Source organism: Pithys albifrons, chromosome Z, assembly GCF_047495875.1.
Source record: "Pithys albifrons albifrons isolate INPA30051 chromosome Z, PitAlb_v1, whole genome shotgun sequence".
In the NCBI taxonomy this organism is placed as follows: Eukaryota; Metazoa; Chordata; class Aves; order Passeriformes; family Thamnophilidae; genus Pithys; species Pithys albifrons.
This window is the reverse complement of record NC_092497.1, coordinates 24505501-24523281: the sequence shown is the minus strand read 5'-3', so window position 1 is coordinate 24523281 and position 17781 is coordinate 24505501. Positions and strand designations below refer to the sequence as shown.

General features: G+C 43.3%; 1 protein-coding gene across 2 annotated transcripts in view; it reads right to left on the bottom strand.

Moving 5' to 3' along the window:
- Positions 1-12011, bottom strand: part of SERINC5 (serine incorporator 5) — a 42149-nt gene extending 30138 nt beyond the window's left edge. The window contains exons 1-2 of one of the 2 annotated variants that reach the window (XM_071580154.1): positions 11814-12011; positions 4293-4389 (exon numbers count right to left, since the gene is read on the bottom strand). Coding sequence is in view for 1 of the 2 variants with exons in the window: in XM_071580153.1 (XP_071436254.1) it covers positions 11814-11840 (27 nt within the window). In the remaining variant the exon portion in view is untranslated. The remainder of the gene's footprint in view (positions 1-4292; positions 4390-11813) is intronic. The other variant, XM_071580153.1, reaches the window with a different exon arrangement.
- Between the last annotated feature and the right edge of the window lie 5770 nt (positions 12012-17781).

The following is a 17781-nucleotide window of genomic DNA, read 5'->3' as shown; positions in this document are numbered from 1 at the left end:
ACAAAGTTCCAGCTATGAGGAATAAACAGAATAGGCTCATGGTGACACCAAAGCTGGAAAAAAAAATACTATGTGCAAAAGCACATCGTGCAAGTATACTTTCAAAACAGAAGGTAGTGGTGGCTGAGTGACCATTTTATCTTTAAATGTATTGAAATCAAGTTACCTTTTACAGCATCACCATGAGTAGAGGAAATAAGGAAACTATGGCAACTTACCAATTCAGCAAACAAATGGAATAATAACAATTCAAAACAAATGCACGCCAGAGAAGTATAATCCACTCACATCAGAATTATGAGGGCGGGAAGGTTAAAACTAAATGTCCTTTTAACCTGAAAGATATGGTATCAGCCAGATCCAAAGTATCCAGAATGAACCAACTGCTGGCCTTACCATAATATTAGAAACTGCAGTAAAGTAAAAAGGTATGCAGCTTTGGCATTTGTAAGGGGAATAACATTTTCCTACACCAGGTGCTAGAGAGCTGTGCCAGTAAAATCTCATCTACATCCAGCAATATGTCCGCTATTCTGCTCCTGAGTCCCTGGAGCTACTACTCAGAGCAACAAATGCTTAAATAGAATATATAGCTCATTTATGTACTGTTCCACATTACTTAGACTCTAATGATAGCTTCTAATACTGAGCACAACCCTAGAAGCTGGAAATACTTGTCAAAAATACCAGTGTCTTCATCTTTTTTCAGATGAACCTCTTTAAGCAGTCTGAGTAGTCATGGAAACCACAGAAATTTGGTTAGATTATTCAGTCAACATCCCAAATTTGGTGGTTTGGAAGGTTTCTTTGTGAGGTTTTTTTAAGTTTTCTTTTTTTAACTCTGGCTATAACTAAATACATTCCAGAGTAGGCCAAGATATAATAGGTGTTATGCAAAAATAAATGAGAACAGTCTTTGTCCCAAAGAGTAAGATGCTGGCCACAACCTACTGACCCAAGAGGTTTCACAGATGTTATCTTTGGGTGACAGACTTCAAAGCCCACACATACAAAGAGTTCTCTATTAAAAAGTTGCGGTCAGTGTGCAGCTAAGCTACACAGATCCTCTGATGCAGGCATGGCCTATCTCACTTCACCTCTGCCTTTCAACTACTCAAAACTCACTAGTGAAGCACTTCAAGCCAGTAACAAATTATTCTCATGTTAAAAAAACAGGCTGCAAAAAGAAGCAAGTAATGTTAAATCTTTTAAAGATTTAGCTTGTTCATTAAACAAAAACTCCTCCAAAGAATGGATTATACAGAAGCAAGATGTGTGCAGTTTTTAGGACAGCAACAACCCAAACTATAATCAAAGGTCTGTGATCACTGTCAGCAGACAGGCCTTGAAAATCCACGTCTGTACCTACAGAGCTCCTTAAAAATCTTGTGATTCTCCCAAGCCCAGGTCTCCAAGCACAGTGCAATGGCATCTGAAAGCCAGGCTTCTCTGGCAGGAGTTTGTCATGCTGCAGCAGGCTCTGGCTTCCAGTCCTTCTCATTCAAAGGCTCCCACAACTCAGGCAGCAAGCACAGCCACCCCAGCTCCCTCTCTAGCTTTATATCTCCTCACGGCTGAACATCCCAGTCTGACAATAATTACAAATAGTATGCAAATATTTATGCTTTCCACAAATCCTTATCCCCAGCCAGCCCCCCCAGAGTAACCCATCATGACAGCAGGTATCCACACCACAGACCAGCTGCCTGCTTTGTTCAGTGCTACTCTTTTGGAGCTCAAGGAGGGTATGGTGCCAGCTTGCCTGAGACCCCAAAACTTGAAAACCTAGTACACTTGGCTGTGCCAGGATTTGAACTGCCTGGATGACGGCTGACTTGACTGGTTTCACAACAGCAGCTGTGGAAAGCTGTGTGGGAAATTTTTCTGTTACAAAATATTCAAAGCACAGTTTCACAGACATTTCTTCTGGTAACCAGGCTCACTTAAGAGCCCCTGGCTCCCCTCTGCTCTGTCAACCACTCACTCATTCCTACTGCCACACCAACACCTCACTAGTCCTGATGGTTGTTTCTTGAAAGTGACCAAATGAAGCAACCTACTGGCTTAAAAAAACAAAACAAAAAGGAGGGGTAAGGAAACTGAAAAAACTATGTATCAATCTTTTCAGCTGCTGATTTGTTATGTAAGGGCAGCAAAAGTTTTACTATTTAACCTGAGGGCACAATGCACAGGCAGGAGGGGAAAGCAGAGGTGAATGTCTTGCAGCTGTCCTGAATGCTTTCACCCTTCTCTGAACAGATGCTTCAGCAGCATTTTCCTATCACTTCATTTGACTGGAGAGCAGCAGGTTCCTGCCAATGCAGAGGAACAGTAATTTTTACATCCACACAGAGGAGAGGAGCAGAAAGAAGCAGACACGTAACAGCCTAAGTTTGTGCGAACCGTTCTTCCAAGTGCAGGCAGGCCTGGACATATTGCACACTTCCATCTTCCAACAGCCTAGTGAGCACTTACGTTTAGCAAGAGTTACACAGGTTAACAAAACAGGGTGAAAGCAGGGTTACCAACTTGTGCACAAACTGTTGGTTCCCTACAATGAATACTGCCCCAACAAACCCTTAAAATCTACCATGCAGTCAGGTCTTTTCTGCAAGCTCTGATCCAATCTGATAAATCAGTGGAATGAGGTATGACAGTAGTGTTAAGTACATGTAACTCTTTACATACAAGACTGAGAAGTAAGTAAACATGCCCTGCCTGCTGCTTTCGTAGAGACAGTGACATTTCAAGAAGGTATTTTCCACATATGTTTTCAAAAATGTCTTTAAGGTCTTAGAAAATACTTTGCTTTATCATTAAAACAAAGTGAAGCATTTCAGGATCACAGCCCAGAATAGCCTATGGTATTTTTAAACTACACAAGCAAGCCATTGCTTATGACAACAAAGCACTTCCTTCTGAGAGACTTCAGCAGAAATGGTAAAAATCAAAGGGGATAAGAATACAATGGGGAAAACCCTGCATACTTTAATGAAATGAAGACTTAGCAGCTTTTTATTTCTTCCCTCCTAACCGACAGCCTGGCGAGCATCAGGGAGACTGCATGCCTTCCAGCCTGTCCACGGTGCACAGGAATGTGCCTTGCTCAAGCTTCTTTTCATCCAGGCCTAAAACAGCTTAGTTTTTCATGCACTGCTTGATTACTTGACTACCAGCATTATCTGGTCCATAAGATCTGCAGATTATGCAGTCACTGAGCTGCTAACAGCATCTATCAAAACCACCCAAACATCTACTCTCTTGGCTACAGGCAGACTGCACAGGCAAAGCAGCCATCCCTGCAAGAGTAACATCCTGAAGTGGCTACACACCTGCCCTTGCATGTGCTTTTGGTTTCAGGAAAGAGAATCTGAACTTTTGTTAGTGCATTGGTTCTTGAAAACAAGAGATGCCTGGTGCCTGGTGTCCCACGCATTAGGAGCTGGTCTCACACTATCATTGAAAACACACTGCTGTGATGCATACGATTTTCCACAGGCTTCATCAACCAGTCCCACGACTACACAGTGGTTTGTCTGTCTGAAGTAACTAAATACACCAAATAGGCTTTATTTTGTCCCATGTCTGACTTAACTGGCTTTTCACTGCTTCTTATTTAATATTCAGACTCACCCTATGACTTAAGCCAAGAGGGTTTGTGCCCAACATACCAGTTAATCAACTGATGACCTATTTTGAAGAGCACATCTCACACTGCAAATTGTGCAACATTAAAACAGTCTTCAGAGGAAAGCCATGCTGTCCTAGACACTGTCTGAAAATGTTTTCCAGTGAGGGTTTCCTGCCTTGAGACGAGTTTCCAAAGCAAAGAGCTTGTGCCTTGCCTTGAACAGCAGAACTACCATACAGCACCAAGCAGCTCAAAACCTAGGCAAGAAAGCAGCATCTAGAACAGCTACAACAGGAGCTAAAATGTGGGTGAGCCACTGCCAGGCACTGACACAGCTGAGGTTAAGCTGTACTGAGGATGATTATCTTCTGTCTCTGTCCAAACGTTACGAAGTGGTGACTCAGCTGAGCATTGGAAAATAATGTCATGGCAAAATGTCTAAATTCAAGTCTGCCCAACTGTTTTTCTCCTGATGATTTTGGAAAAATCAAAACAATTGTTTGGTCTGACCTGAGCCACACAGTATATCACATCACCCAGTTTCCCAGTAGTATAGCTATTTTTCATTTCCACAGACCACCTGGAATTGACAGAGTATGAAGCAGATTGTCTGTCCCTCTGGTTATTCACATCTGTCACTGAAAACAGAAAAAAGACCCACCTTCTAATTTTTCTGCTACAGTTCCCCAGGTGCTGGTTCTTGGTGAGGCTTTCTTCACCAGCTTAAAGAGCTGTTCGATTTACCTGGTCTTTTCTCTCTGCTCGTCAAAGAAGAAAACCAAATCAGTTACCCTTAGTCTCATTTGAAGGCTCTAAGGAGTACTCCCAGCACCTATGTTGTTCAGGGTCTTTTTTACTGCATCCCTTCAAATTTGCCCAGTCCATCCTACAAAATCATGGCATCCAACTGCAAACAATCCAGCAAGCCACCTCACTCCTCCTCCCAGCATGCAGCCACAGAGGGGGTGACACTGCCTTGTAGAGCTCCACGCTGTGGAAGCAGCCTACCCTCCATCCACATCTTGTACAGGCAACCAACTGGATGGCTGTACTTACAAAGATGTATTTTATTTACACTGGTATGGATCATGCTGTCTGGGTTACATCACCTTCAGTAGTAGCCTCTGCTCCACCAGCCCTTCCATCATGCCTGTGTGCTTTTGGGAGCAATTTTGAAAGTACTCTCGGATCACTGATGTAAACAGATCTGAGCCTGAAGCTTCTTTGCATTGATCCCTTGACAATTGTCACTGAGAGCAACCTCTGCTGGGTGACAGGTTCAGCTCTCCTTTCCTATAATTTCATATTTCAGTTTTTTCATCTGCACACAGTTTGAACTCATGCTGCAGCCACTTCTCTGACTTTCACAGCTGGGGAGCTTCTAATAAAGCAACTGGAAGATGAAAGACAAGGCAGCAATGGCAAAGTCTGAAAACTGGGGCCATCACTTCATACCTTGAGCAGATTTTCTCCAGGTTAGCTCCAATGTTCAAGACCAGGAGTCTAGAGGTCTAGATCATCTAGAATGGCACACACAGAGACAATGTGGTGCAATACCAGGTAAAGAGAACAAAATGCAGGGCAGTTACTGCTGAAGTCCATGTACTACTGGAGTGAAGAAGCAGTTAAAATAAAATTCTCCTGTGCACTGACTCGAAAGTGTGGAGCTGGAACAGCTGCTTCACTTCTGAATGAACAGACAGCTCTGAACTGTTCCAAAAACATATTGTGTCTATAAAGATGGTTTCACTACTGAATCCAAGAGAACTTTAGGGCCAGGAGTGAGAAAAAAAGAAGACATTAACACTTTGTACAAAGTGACAACAGCCAATACATTGTACAAAACATTAACTATTTCTGACCATATTGCTAAAGATGGTCCAGCTTACATCAATGTCAGAACAGTCACACACTTTTCTAGAGTGGCAGGTTCAAAAGGGAGCCATTGCTCCTTCATGAGCACTTTTAAATACAATGCCTACTCAAGACATATCCTGAATAGTAATCCTGAACACTGCTTTGCTAGTGACTGTAACAAGCCAAGGGAAAAATCCAGAAGAGACAGGTCGACAGGTCTCTTCACAAAACTTTGAGTTAAGTTGAAACTCAGTACCAGAGATTACAGGTCGATGCATTTTGGATTAGTCCTACTGAACACAAGGAAGAGCAAAACTTTGTGTTTTCAGACTGTTAACATTTATATGTTTAAATACTTGAGCACACACAATCTCTCGTTGCTGGAATATCCAGTCACTAAAGTGCAAACACTAATCACAGCACAGTTATCAGCAATTACAATGTTGATGAGATTGCTGGTACCTAGGACCCCCTTCAAGGCAGGCACAGAGCCACCTTCCCCCCACAAACCCTCAGGGGCACACAACACAGTTCCCTCAGCTCTAGCAAGCTCAGTCCCTCACTGCTTCATGCTATAGCACATACTGATGCCGAAGCCTATCTCTTTGAGTGACCTGACTAGTGCAGCAGGTCAAGTTCACTCAGTTGATCACTGCCTAAAAATCTAGGCAGCCTGACATTTAACATGACAGAACATATCAGGGCTTGCACAATAGAGAAAAGAATGGAAACACTATTGACTTAGGTCCTGGAGGAGGACACTAGAAGCAATGCAAGGTCCAAGCGTCTTCACATGGTTAAGGTGGGAACCCCATCCAGCCTCAGCAAGTGTTTGGGATGACAGCAGTCACTAGCTTCAGATGAGACCATCAGCTTTACCTGCAGTCATAGCTCAGGCTTTCATTCAATTGCTCCCCTGAAGTACAACTGTGAGTGCATCCATTGTAATGAAAGTCTCAGTAACAGGAAAAACATATTCTGGAATACCTCAACTTGCAAAAATTAAAATAAAAGCAAAATTTGTATTTGGATTCTTCTGCAGCAAAGTACCCCCTTACCCTTAAAAGCGAAGGCCCTGCTCTCATGCTGCCTTTGCTTCACAGTTGCAGACCTATGAGTATTTTAGCTCTTTCTCTAAACCCACACAATTCAAAAACTCATGGTACACAAGAGAAAAGCCTAAAACAAATAGGCAGCAATTGGAAATTAAGCAGGAATGAGAAAGACTATCTTCTGCCTTGAAAAGGGACCCTATCGTATAAAAGGGACCCTATCCCACAAAATGGATTCTATCCCTTTCCCATATAATCATGTGATCTTTTGAACCTTGCAAAATTGTAGCCCAGTTAGTTTAGGATTTTGTGCTAATATCTATTATAGTTATTTTTATTTAATCATGCAGAAGTTTACATAAAGAAAACCTTGAAGAAGATTAGTCCTGCAGCTGTAAGAAATAAATCAAATGACCTATCTATCCTAGAGGCCTAAATCAGTAAACACCGTCTAGTTAAAAAAGAAATATATAGCCAAAAGATAACTATAGCTCATTAGAGCTATGAAGTAAATGCCAGAGTCAGCAAAAGTGAAATATGCAGGCACAAAGGCATGACATGAAGTAAGGTCAGTCAAGGGATATGTGATGAAGATGTCTCAAAGACCCCCAAAGGATGAAGGCCAAGCCCCCTCCCCACATTACTACTAGAAAAAAGGACACTAGATGGCATTACTCCATGAAAATACAAAAAAAGGTGAAACCCTCTGATGCCATAACGCAGTATGACTGAGGGAGGGGAGTTTTAAGTGTATTTAAACTCTGAAACCTGCAGAGAACATATCTTTGGCGAGATTACTCCCCATGTTCCCCAGGCTTTAAATAAATAGGAAGTTTGGTCCCATAGCTCTTTGCTGCTGGACTCAGTTTCTTTGTTTCAGCCTCTCATACAGTGACAGGGAACAGTTCCCAAGCTAGAGATACAATGTCAAATAATACACCACTTACAGGACCTCACTTTCTTTTGGTCACTTTTCCCTCCCATTCTGATCATTTTCAGCAAATCCAGCAGCAAATTTTATCCAGCTTGGGTAGGCAGATCGGTCTTCAAAGATATGTTCTTCTAGTTTCCTTGAAAACAGGTCAAAGTTTTAGCAGAGAAAATGATCTCTCAACCCTCAGCAATGAAATGGCTGAAACACAAGTTCAGTACTTATTAGAAAGGGAATCAACATGAGGTACCAAACTCAGTGGACAAAGCTGCAAAAAACCATGCTTTGCTAATGCAGTTATTCAAGAAACCATTTGTTTAAGGCAAAAACTACATGTTTCTGCAAACAGGGAAAACAGAAACTTCCCCAGTCTGTTTCTTCTAACTGCATTTAAAGTGGAGTACACTACAGTATTCTACACCTGACCTCAGACAGTTAATTTCATCTTCTGTCATGATTAATAATAGCAGTGGCAGGAGTGTGGAAATACCCACAGCTAAATGTTCAGGATAAACATACTTAGGAATCTCTCTCACCCAGGAAGACCATTTGCAGAAGAGGAGACCTGTTTTGGGGAGCACCATGTGAAGCACAGTCAGGAACACCACCGGCACCATCCCATAGCACTGTGGCACATCATATTATGCATATTCCCTGCAATGTTCCAGTAACCTCAGAGGACACAAACCTGGATGAGAGTGAGAGAATCATCCTTTTCACCATATAATGAAAAGGGGAGAGACCACGACAACAGGACTGCAAGCCCTCTTCTCAACCTGTAGATGCAAACAGGCAGTGCCAGAGAGGCAGACAGTCCCAGAGGGCACAGGGCATCCCTCCCCTGCCCCAAAAGCTATGAGCCCCAGAAGTCATCACATGGGCCAAGATCAGTCTTATAAATGTAGATGCGCCTTTTTTATTATTTTCCCTTTCTTTTTTTGCCTTAAAAATAATCAGAATTAGAGATCTGGGTATAAAATGAAAATCTAATACTCTAACTTGTGGCACATCTCACTGTATTTATTACATGATATGATTTCTAAGTGCAGAACAATATTAAGGCCATCACTCAAGATTTAACAGACCTACAAAAATAGTTTCATAAGCTTTAATAGCTACCAGTTCTAATTGAAAAATCCACCTTCTTGAACAACCCAGCTACAACACACTGTCCCCTCAAAATGAATGTTAACGATCTAAATTACATTTATTTAACTTTGGAAAAAACATTTTCATTGTAATAAAGATTTTCTGCAACAGCTGCTTTCTTTAACCATGATCTCAACTTTATTCTCTTGAGAATAACTACTGAAGAAAAGCCAAATGTAAAATCCTGTTTCCTGTCAATTTAAGCAGATGTTTTTATGTAATCAAAAGCATTGTGGAGGTCCAAGCCAAACTATTCTCGATCTACCAATGAAACACTAGCAAAAGAAGAAACATTTAGCAAGTTTATTACAGCTCAGAAACCTAAAAATCACAACTGTCTTCAAGATAAGGTTGTACATGGCCCAATAAAAAACAACTGCAGATATTAAAGTTAATAAATGGCCAACTTCCTTCAAAGAAAGTTCCCAGGGTCTACTTGGCAAGAATACAAGGCACACAGTAATGTTCACTAGGCTTATTTTAAATAATTTTTGTGTGCAAAATCAGCATAACCAAAGTACACTAAAGTATGGCAGCTTGCTGTTATATTCTTTAAGAATCTCAGCTGCAAAACCTGAATGCATTTATTCTGACAGGCACCATCAACTAGACAGCACAGTTTGACACAAAACCAAAAGGACCAATCACTCATCATCTACTTCACACCAGGAAAATTTGTTGGCATGACGAATGAAGTGAAAATGCTTGGTCAACTCCTGTTAACTCACAACAAAACTTTGATACCAGCTACAGACATTCACAGACAATTATCGTACTTAAACAGCCCAGAAAGAAAATATCAAAGTTCTCAGTCTGTTCTAGGAAAGCAGATGCACAGAAAGAGAGAGGCATACACAATGTATATACAGGGCAAAAATACTTCCCACAAAAAAGCCTCACACTAGAGGATATCAAAGCCATTACACTACTATATATTAGGAAAAAAGCGGGGACCCAAACTAAGTGTTCATTTTCAGAACTCACATAAAGTTCCATCTTTCCTCAAGCACTTCGCCTCTGTTTCTGGAGATAGGGTTAACTTCGTCTTTACAGGAACACTGAAGGAGAGGCCAAATTCCTTCTTGACTTTCCAGCTTCATTAACAGTACCCACAAAATGCCTGAGGAAGCTTGGCTGAGACAGAAGGAAGAACTTCTATCACTTTTGTTTTTCTTGTGCATTAATCATGTTAAACAAACATCCCCTCATCAAGGTTGGAATAAATCAAGTACTGAAGGCAAAGACTATTTTTCATTTTTAAAATGTAACACTGAATGCTATGGAAACATAGTTTATGCCATTTATCATCTTAGCCTATAAAATGGTTATCTACACTATATTTGCTGGTATAGCTCCAGCAATGTGCCATATTTAGCATAGATAAGTCTTACATAAAAAGCAGTGGTTTTTTTTTTAAATACATCTCTCCAGGGATTTTTGGCACTATGATTGCATTCACTTTATAGTTTTTGCTTCATCTGCAACAACACTAAGGAGTTAGTTTATTTACAGACGGCAAAATGACACATCAGTGTCAATAAAATACATTACTACCAGAGATTACTACATGAGGTAGGAACAGAGGCTTTAAGAATGTCATAAATGTTGATCATGTTAAAGCCATGCCATTCCCCACTGAACATCACAACATTTTCATCTTCTTGGTATTAAGTTACTTCTCCAGAAGCTACACCAAAAAAAGCAGTGAAGATGCAAACAGCCACAAACCAGCGCAGTAACAGCACCTAACAGCACTTCGTTGAGCTGCTCCACAACTTGTTTCTCAAGCTGCCAAAATGGATGTGAAGCAGTAGTCAGGAAGGTCCTTGCATTAAGAAGAATATTAGCAAGTGCAGTCGTTACTCTTCCCCACAACCACACAGGGCTGTTTGGAGAGGCACATGGGGCAGCTCTCAGAGGACAGGCGACTGGATGCATACTCAGTAATCCTCACATCCCACTGAAGAGTGGAAGAACCACAGACAGAAGACTAAATCTAGCCTAGGATTTCAACATTCAAGAAAGATAGGATATTTTTTTCCCAGGTGTTTCATACAAAATCAAGAGATAATCAGATGCTGAGGGTGGGCAAAGTGAGCAAAGCAATAGAAATATCAATAGAATTAGGTGTTTAAATATGTAAAACAACAGGAATAAGCTCATTGTCTATTCTGTCATAGACAGGAAAAGTAATAAAGGGTTTCTACTGCAGAAGAGGAGATTTGGGGAAATGAAGCACAAAATAAAGTGCATGAAAAAGATGTTTAACATCACACCAAAGAGATAATTGTTAGGAACAGGAATCTTTCCCTTAAATGCCCTCACAACCACCCATCTCTTCCGCGTCATGGTCCTTCATTCATGGAACTAATTTAGCCAGGAAAAACAGGTGCACCGTGGTAAGATGTGGAGCACTGAACTCCCAGCCCATGGACCCTGAACAGTGTAGGTCCTGCCCTGTCCTTCATCACCACTTTCTCTCATCTCTCACTTACTCTGCCAGCACCTTAACACGCCAGATCTTTCCACAAGCCACATTTAAAGGAATCTGTGAAAGGGTTTGAGGACTGCCAGGCAGCCAGAGGCTGCGGGAGAAGTTAAGACTATTCCAATTCTTGTATCATGGGTCGCAGCTCCCTACCACCCGGAAACCGGTGACAATTACCCAACCGCTTCTCGTAGGTCTAAGTGATCTGTCGCCCCTTTGGGAATTGCTCCTTGCCGTGCAGAGCTTCGGGAAGGCCCCTTTCCATGTCGGCGCCTGCACCCGCACGCCGCTGTCCCGGTGCGAGCAGAGCTGCTCCCGGCTGCCGCCAGCACCTCGGGGGGACACGCTGCGCCCCGCGTCCCTCCGAAATACGAGGGGAATTCCCCCAGGAAACTGGCAGAAACACCCCTTGGAGCACTCGGCGACGCGGACAGGCACCCGCGCTCGTTGCCAGGGCTGCTCTCGCCCCTGCCGCGCTCATGGCCCCGGGGAGCCCGGATCGCAGCACGGCCGCGGGCACCGCCGAGCCGCGGCCCGGGGCCAGCGGTGTCCTCCGGCCCCGGCTCCTCGCTCTCGGTGAGCGGCCACCCGCCGGGCGCTACCGCGGAGCCATGATGTCCGCCCTGCCCGCGGCGCTACCGCCGGTCAGCATGTCCGCCCTGCCCGCCCCGACACCTGCCGCGCTCCCCGGCCCGCAGCGCCCACCTGGCCGGCGCAGCAGCGGGCGGACATGCTGGCGGTGTGCGGTAGCCCACCTCCCTCGCTGCTCCCGCATGCGGAAGGTACGCGGCTGGGCTGTCCTGGGCAGGGCTATGCTGGGCTGGGCAGGGCTGGGCTGGGCTGGGCAGGGTAGGGCTAGGCAGCTCCCCTCGGGGAGCCGCGGGCGGAGCACCACCTCCTCGGCCCGGCCCAGCCACGCTGCTTCCGCTGTCGTCAGCCCGCGCGGGGTGCGCGACGCCGCTCCGGAGCCGGCGGCAGCTGGGGCGAGCGACACTGCCCGAAGCACCTTTCTGCTCTTATACCCTCTTAAATGCATCTGGCTTGGGGTAGCTGGAATTTAATGAATTCGGTGAACATGGCATTTGAACATGCGGATCTTAAAAGACTAGGCATCAAATAGAAGTTTCACGCTGCAGTGCAGCAACCCCGGCGTCAAACTCCTTTGCCTCATCCCACGGCCGTCACACAGCCCACCCCTGCCGGAAAAAGCCGTGTTTGCTCAATGCACAGCTGGAATGCCGTGCTTTCCTAGCAGGAGCAAAGACCTTCCCCAGTGTTTCAGAAATACCTTTTCCAGCATCAGTCGCTACTATGTGCAGTATTAGGAGCTTAGGTCTTCCCAGCTTCCTCTGTGATGATGGGAATTTGCAAAGCCTATTTCCAATAAAGAATTCCTATTGCAAAACCACCAATGAAGGAATGAAGGTCTCTGTGGGAGACTCGGTCCTCACCTTGTCCACTTCGTGGCCTCTGTGTGCCTGTGCATGCTATAATATTTAAGATAACTATTTTAAACTTCATGTCTAGTCTTAACCACCTGTCTAGCCTTTATGAATTGATAGCAACTAAAAGCTATTAACCTGCATATGGGTACAGACAGGTAGATAATATAGCAACATCTATGAAGGAAACTGGGCTGGATTGCAGGATGTAAAACCCCTTCATCTTTCTTCGTGTGGAAAGCTCATGTTCTACCAAGTGGATCATGTGATGAATCAGCATTACATAATTTGGTGCTGTATTAGGGACCAAAGAGACCAGAGGTACCATAGGAATACATTTAATAAAAAACAGCCATGTGCTTTATTTTTAGTGGTGCTATAACAGCTGCATAGACTCAGTTAGAGACAGGGTATTTACCTCTCTTTATCAGATTAATTCTGTCAACCAGATGGTTATTAAACTGCAAAGGGCACCAGATTGTGGCCATCCAAGAGGACCCTGGCACAGTTCAGGCACTGATAGGGCTGTTGCTCCTGCTTTGTAGAAGCAGCAAAAGCACCAACCTCAGGTGAGGACTCCTCGAGTTGGGACTGAGGCTGGGGACTCAGAACACCTTCTCTGATTTACAGCTTCTTTCCCAAGAGGCAGTGTCTCAGAGACAGACTGAAGAACTGAAGAACAGACAGGAAAGTAGTGTGACTAGCCAACAGGCTATGGAAAACCACTGGTGTTTTTAGCTTTGAAACACAGTCAGCTTCCTGAAGCATGTGGTTAAGACATGGGAACAACACAGATTACAGCACAGTGAGAATTCAGCAGAACTGTAATCATCTTCTGTTTCTGTTCCAAACTTCTTGTACAATTGCGAGAAACTGACTGGTCAGGCTTTGCTTAATTTTCACATCTGCAAAATCAACTGAAAACATGAAGGAGATTGTGCTGGTTTAAAGGTGAACCAGCAGGGGAAATGAACTCACCACGAGAGAGATTATAAGTCAGAGCTAAAATTTAATAATAATATTACAATAACAACACTGACACACAAGGGAAATTGCTTTCAACTCACAAAACCCCAGCAGTATAACCCAGTGTCCTGGGGCACAAACCCAATGGGGTTTTTTTGCCCTTGTGCTGAGACCCCTGTGGTTCCCCCAAGTCCAGAGCAAAAGGAAAAGAAAAACCTGTTGGTGCAGGCGAGGGCTGTGGTCTGGGCGAGAGCGGTGATCTCCTCCTGTCAAGGTCCTGCTGCTGCTCTGGATCTGACGAGAAGTTCCCGAGGTCTTCTTACCCACCACTTATGTACCCTCAGGGAGCACCCAGTCCCTCCCCCTGGGCAGGGACTCACACAATGGGTGATTAACTCTGGGAGCCAGGGGGTGTTGAACTGTTGATGGCCCATTGGCAGCTCCGCCCCCCTCAGGCTGGGTGTGAAGGTGATAATGGCTCCCTGGGCAGCTGCTGCTAATGGCCCATTGACCTTGGGGAATGAATAGAGGGGGTAGAATACACGGCTTTGATCACCCCCACAGAGGGTTAGCTGGTCCCTCCTGCTGAACTAGGACAGAGATTCTGACGTTTTTTAACTTAAAAATGAAACTGTCTTACAAAGAGAGACTAGTACAGGTGATATGTGGGCATGGTGCAAGAACAGCAACAAGCATTCACTGGGTGGGGACACCATTAACTCACTGTTCTGTGCAAGTCTTTAATGCCAGTCAGCACTCTTACCAGTAATAAATCCAATCTCTGTACTGAAGAAAACAGCAGAGCTCTGTAATGGACTTTCCAATCAGTTAGAGCATCTCAGAGAGCAGGGATGTGTGCCTTAGCTTTTTGGATGAAAAATTCATCACCAGAAAGGCTTGAACTTTCCTGCTGTGTTGCTGGCAAACATTACACAGGCTAATAGCAAAGTAATGTGCAGATGTTACTGAATGGAAAGAACTGTCACTCTAAAACTACCCATACTTTTAAAATAAGGTTTATCCATCAAATATACATTCCAAAATCAGAGGCAGCTAATCTGATTTACTGACCAGAAATCTTCAAACAGTAAATCCCACCTCAAACTGTTTCCTTTGGCAGGAGGCCTCTTTGAAAAGATGCTAATTCTGATTTAGTGCTTTCAAGTGACAGGGAATTCACAGCATTAGGAGGGAAAGGCAGGTGCTTTGGCCTTGCTTTTTATAAGAAATTTTATGAATATAGAATTACAGAGATTTAATAAGTCAGCATAATAGGGACATGGAGTGTCACCACAGAGGGTAAGACAGCCAAGGAGCACCCAGGAATGGAGTTAAAACTCTGGTCTCAGTTCAAGGGCCAGGGAGTGAGGAACGAAGGAAAGTGCTCAGTTACAAGTTGTAACCATGTGCCAGTTCTCACGAAAACCCCTGGTCAGAAGCCAGTTATGCCCTGGGAGCAAGCCACTTTCCTCACTGGTGTGTGTACAGGCAGGGTGGAGTAGAACCCAGAAGCGTCTCGCTTTGGGCCACCTACCTTCAGGCAGCCTAAAAGATATCCAGCCAGTTTTCACCAGTGATCTGCACCACATCAGCTTTGCTCAGGTCACCAAGACAGGCATTATTACCCTCGGATCCCAACTGCACTTTCGATTGCTTATCTTGCACCTTTACTCATCCCCCCCTCCTTTCTACATGGATTATTGTCACAAAAGCAGAGGTTCTCATTGTACCCCTTCTCTGTGAGAATGCAGTATTACTCCCTCTAGAGAGAATTCAAAAGATGTCAGTGGTGATGCAGAAACCTTTTTGACATAGCACAGAGAAATCGTAACTTACCAGGAACCAGTTCCTCAGTACTCAAAAAGTAAGAACTAGCTCAGTGTATTTTAGGATAATACTACAAATTGTGCTGTTTTGCTCACACCTTCTGAAATGAAGCTACAACTCAGAATGACACCTTCAACGTTATGTAATTTGAATTTTTTTTTCAATAATTAAAGGGGTTTGGTTTGTGTCAACTGACAAAGTGAAGAGTACAGAATGTCTGCATCCAATGAGAAGGAGAAATCTACCACTTGGCTGTTTTTCAGGTGAAATGAAATATGGGGTTTTTTTCCAAATGGAAATGCAAGCAGACAGAAAACAAAACAAGATTGTTACATGCTTTGGTGGTCACTTACTTAAAATCAGTTAATTTTATTTATATTGTAAATTCAGACTTTGTCTGCCTGTTAAAATAAAAAAGGCATGAAATTGCTTTTTAAGTAAATTTGTATTTTGCTTGAAGCCTTTCAATTAGACACCAGGCAAAAATGTGGTTATGGGAAGGAGGGGAAATGTCTGCACATATGTTCTGGAAACCACTACTCAGATTTGCAACTGGACCTCTTACGCAGCCAATGACCTAACTTTTGTGATGTTTGCTGCAATAGTTTTCTGTGGAAAAGGTATTTCAGTACAGGGAAGCATCATGCAAAGGTGCAATAAAAATAACTTACCACCTTGTGTGTGACAAGACCATCTTTGTCATGCAGTCTAGGTAGCTGCAGACTGTAATAAACTCGTGACTTTCTCAATTTTTTCTAAAGTATGCACCAGCACCTGGATTATGGACCACTTCTTCCTATATCCTCCTGGGTAGCCAAGGGTTTCCAGAAGCCTTTACTTTCAGGCATCTGCCAAAAGCCTATGTATCTAGGAATCATGCCAGAAGCAGCTGGCACAGCACCGTATATTCCAGCTGTGGACCTAACAAAAAGCAGGTAAGTATATCCCAATATTGTTACTGCTGTGACTGGATTATCACCATCACAACTGTGCATGGAGGTGTGGGGAGGGATACTGAGCAACTGTAACAACAACGTGAGCACCCGAGAGTCTGTCAGGGCACAGCACGAGCAACCTGCAACTACAAATCTCCGAGGTGAGGTGATGACTTAGATGACAGACTGACAGCGCACATGAGGCCTGACACACATGTAACTGGCCCTTCCAGAACATAAGGCTGATCACGATGCTAAATGGTGGTATCTTCCACTGTATCTGTATTAATGGTTTGTAATTCATACAAATATTTTCAAGCTGGTAGCAGTTACTATTTTTTTAATAAATTATCCACTCATTTAAGTATTCAAATTGGGTTAGACTCTGGTCAAATGAAACTTACTGGACTTAAAAGGAAGCATTTCATAATGTTTAATGAGTTTGGTATTAAAAAACCCAAAAGGCTAGTATTTCCAGGCAAATTTGCCTTTTTTTTTAAAGAGAGTTTAATAAACTGCTTGCTTAGTTGTTTTTTCACTCCAGTGTTAAGTTAGAGTGGATTAAGATCTGCACTGTCTATTAAGGAAATGAACCAATTAAACCTTTCTGAGTAGGTTAATTTTTGTAACTAAGCACAGAAGAGTGGTATTACACAGCTTTGCAGAGAACTCTCAAGGTGCTGCATTTTAGTACAATGTCATTTTTCTGTCCTCCCAGACACTCGATGCAGTATTAACTTTCCCTTTCTAATCAGGATTTTATTATACAATGTCTTGGGTTTCTCAGTCACAGTGAATACCTTTACCTCAGAAACAAGTGACATAAACATTTAACTCAGGTGACGCTAAGGAAATACAGTGCTGGCAGCATAGCAGACAGCAGCATTTCCAAGCATATTTACGCATTTCTGACACTCAGGTAAGCAGCCAGCACTGGCTGGGAAGCACTGAATTTCACGGGAGTTAATAAGGGACAGATGGAAGAAGGTAAGTCTGCATGTCCCTGAGTTACCAGATGAAGTCAATATAAAGGGTCTTAATAAAGAAGCTTTACACCAATGTGAAGTTAAACAGGCTCATGCTGAGCAACAATCCAGCTCTACGTTCTTATAAGGAGCTTCAAGCTCATAGAACAGTGATTCTCAAAGCAAACACTAGCTTAAGATCAGACTGTTTTTACCACCTATGACCATCTGCCTTATTTCTCTGTCACAAACAGCCTCCAGCTTTGGGGAAAACCCATCTGGTGGTAAATCACCATTTTGACTCCTGCAGTTAAGTCTGACAGATTAAAATTGATTTCTACCATCACACATAAAGATAAAAAAACATGGTGGCACTGTCTTTTTTACATTGTTTACTTCCTCAGGCTGCTGATAGGAGAAAACTAGAGGAAGGTCCTGAACACAGAGGTAAATTTAGAGTAGTAAGAAAAGGACAATTTTACATTTGTCAACCCAGTAGTACACTTCTTCAAAATTGCCAGATTGTAGTAATTTTATT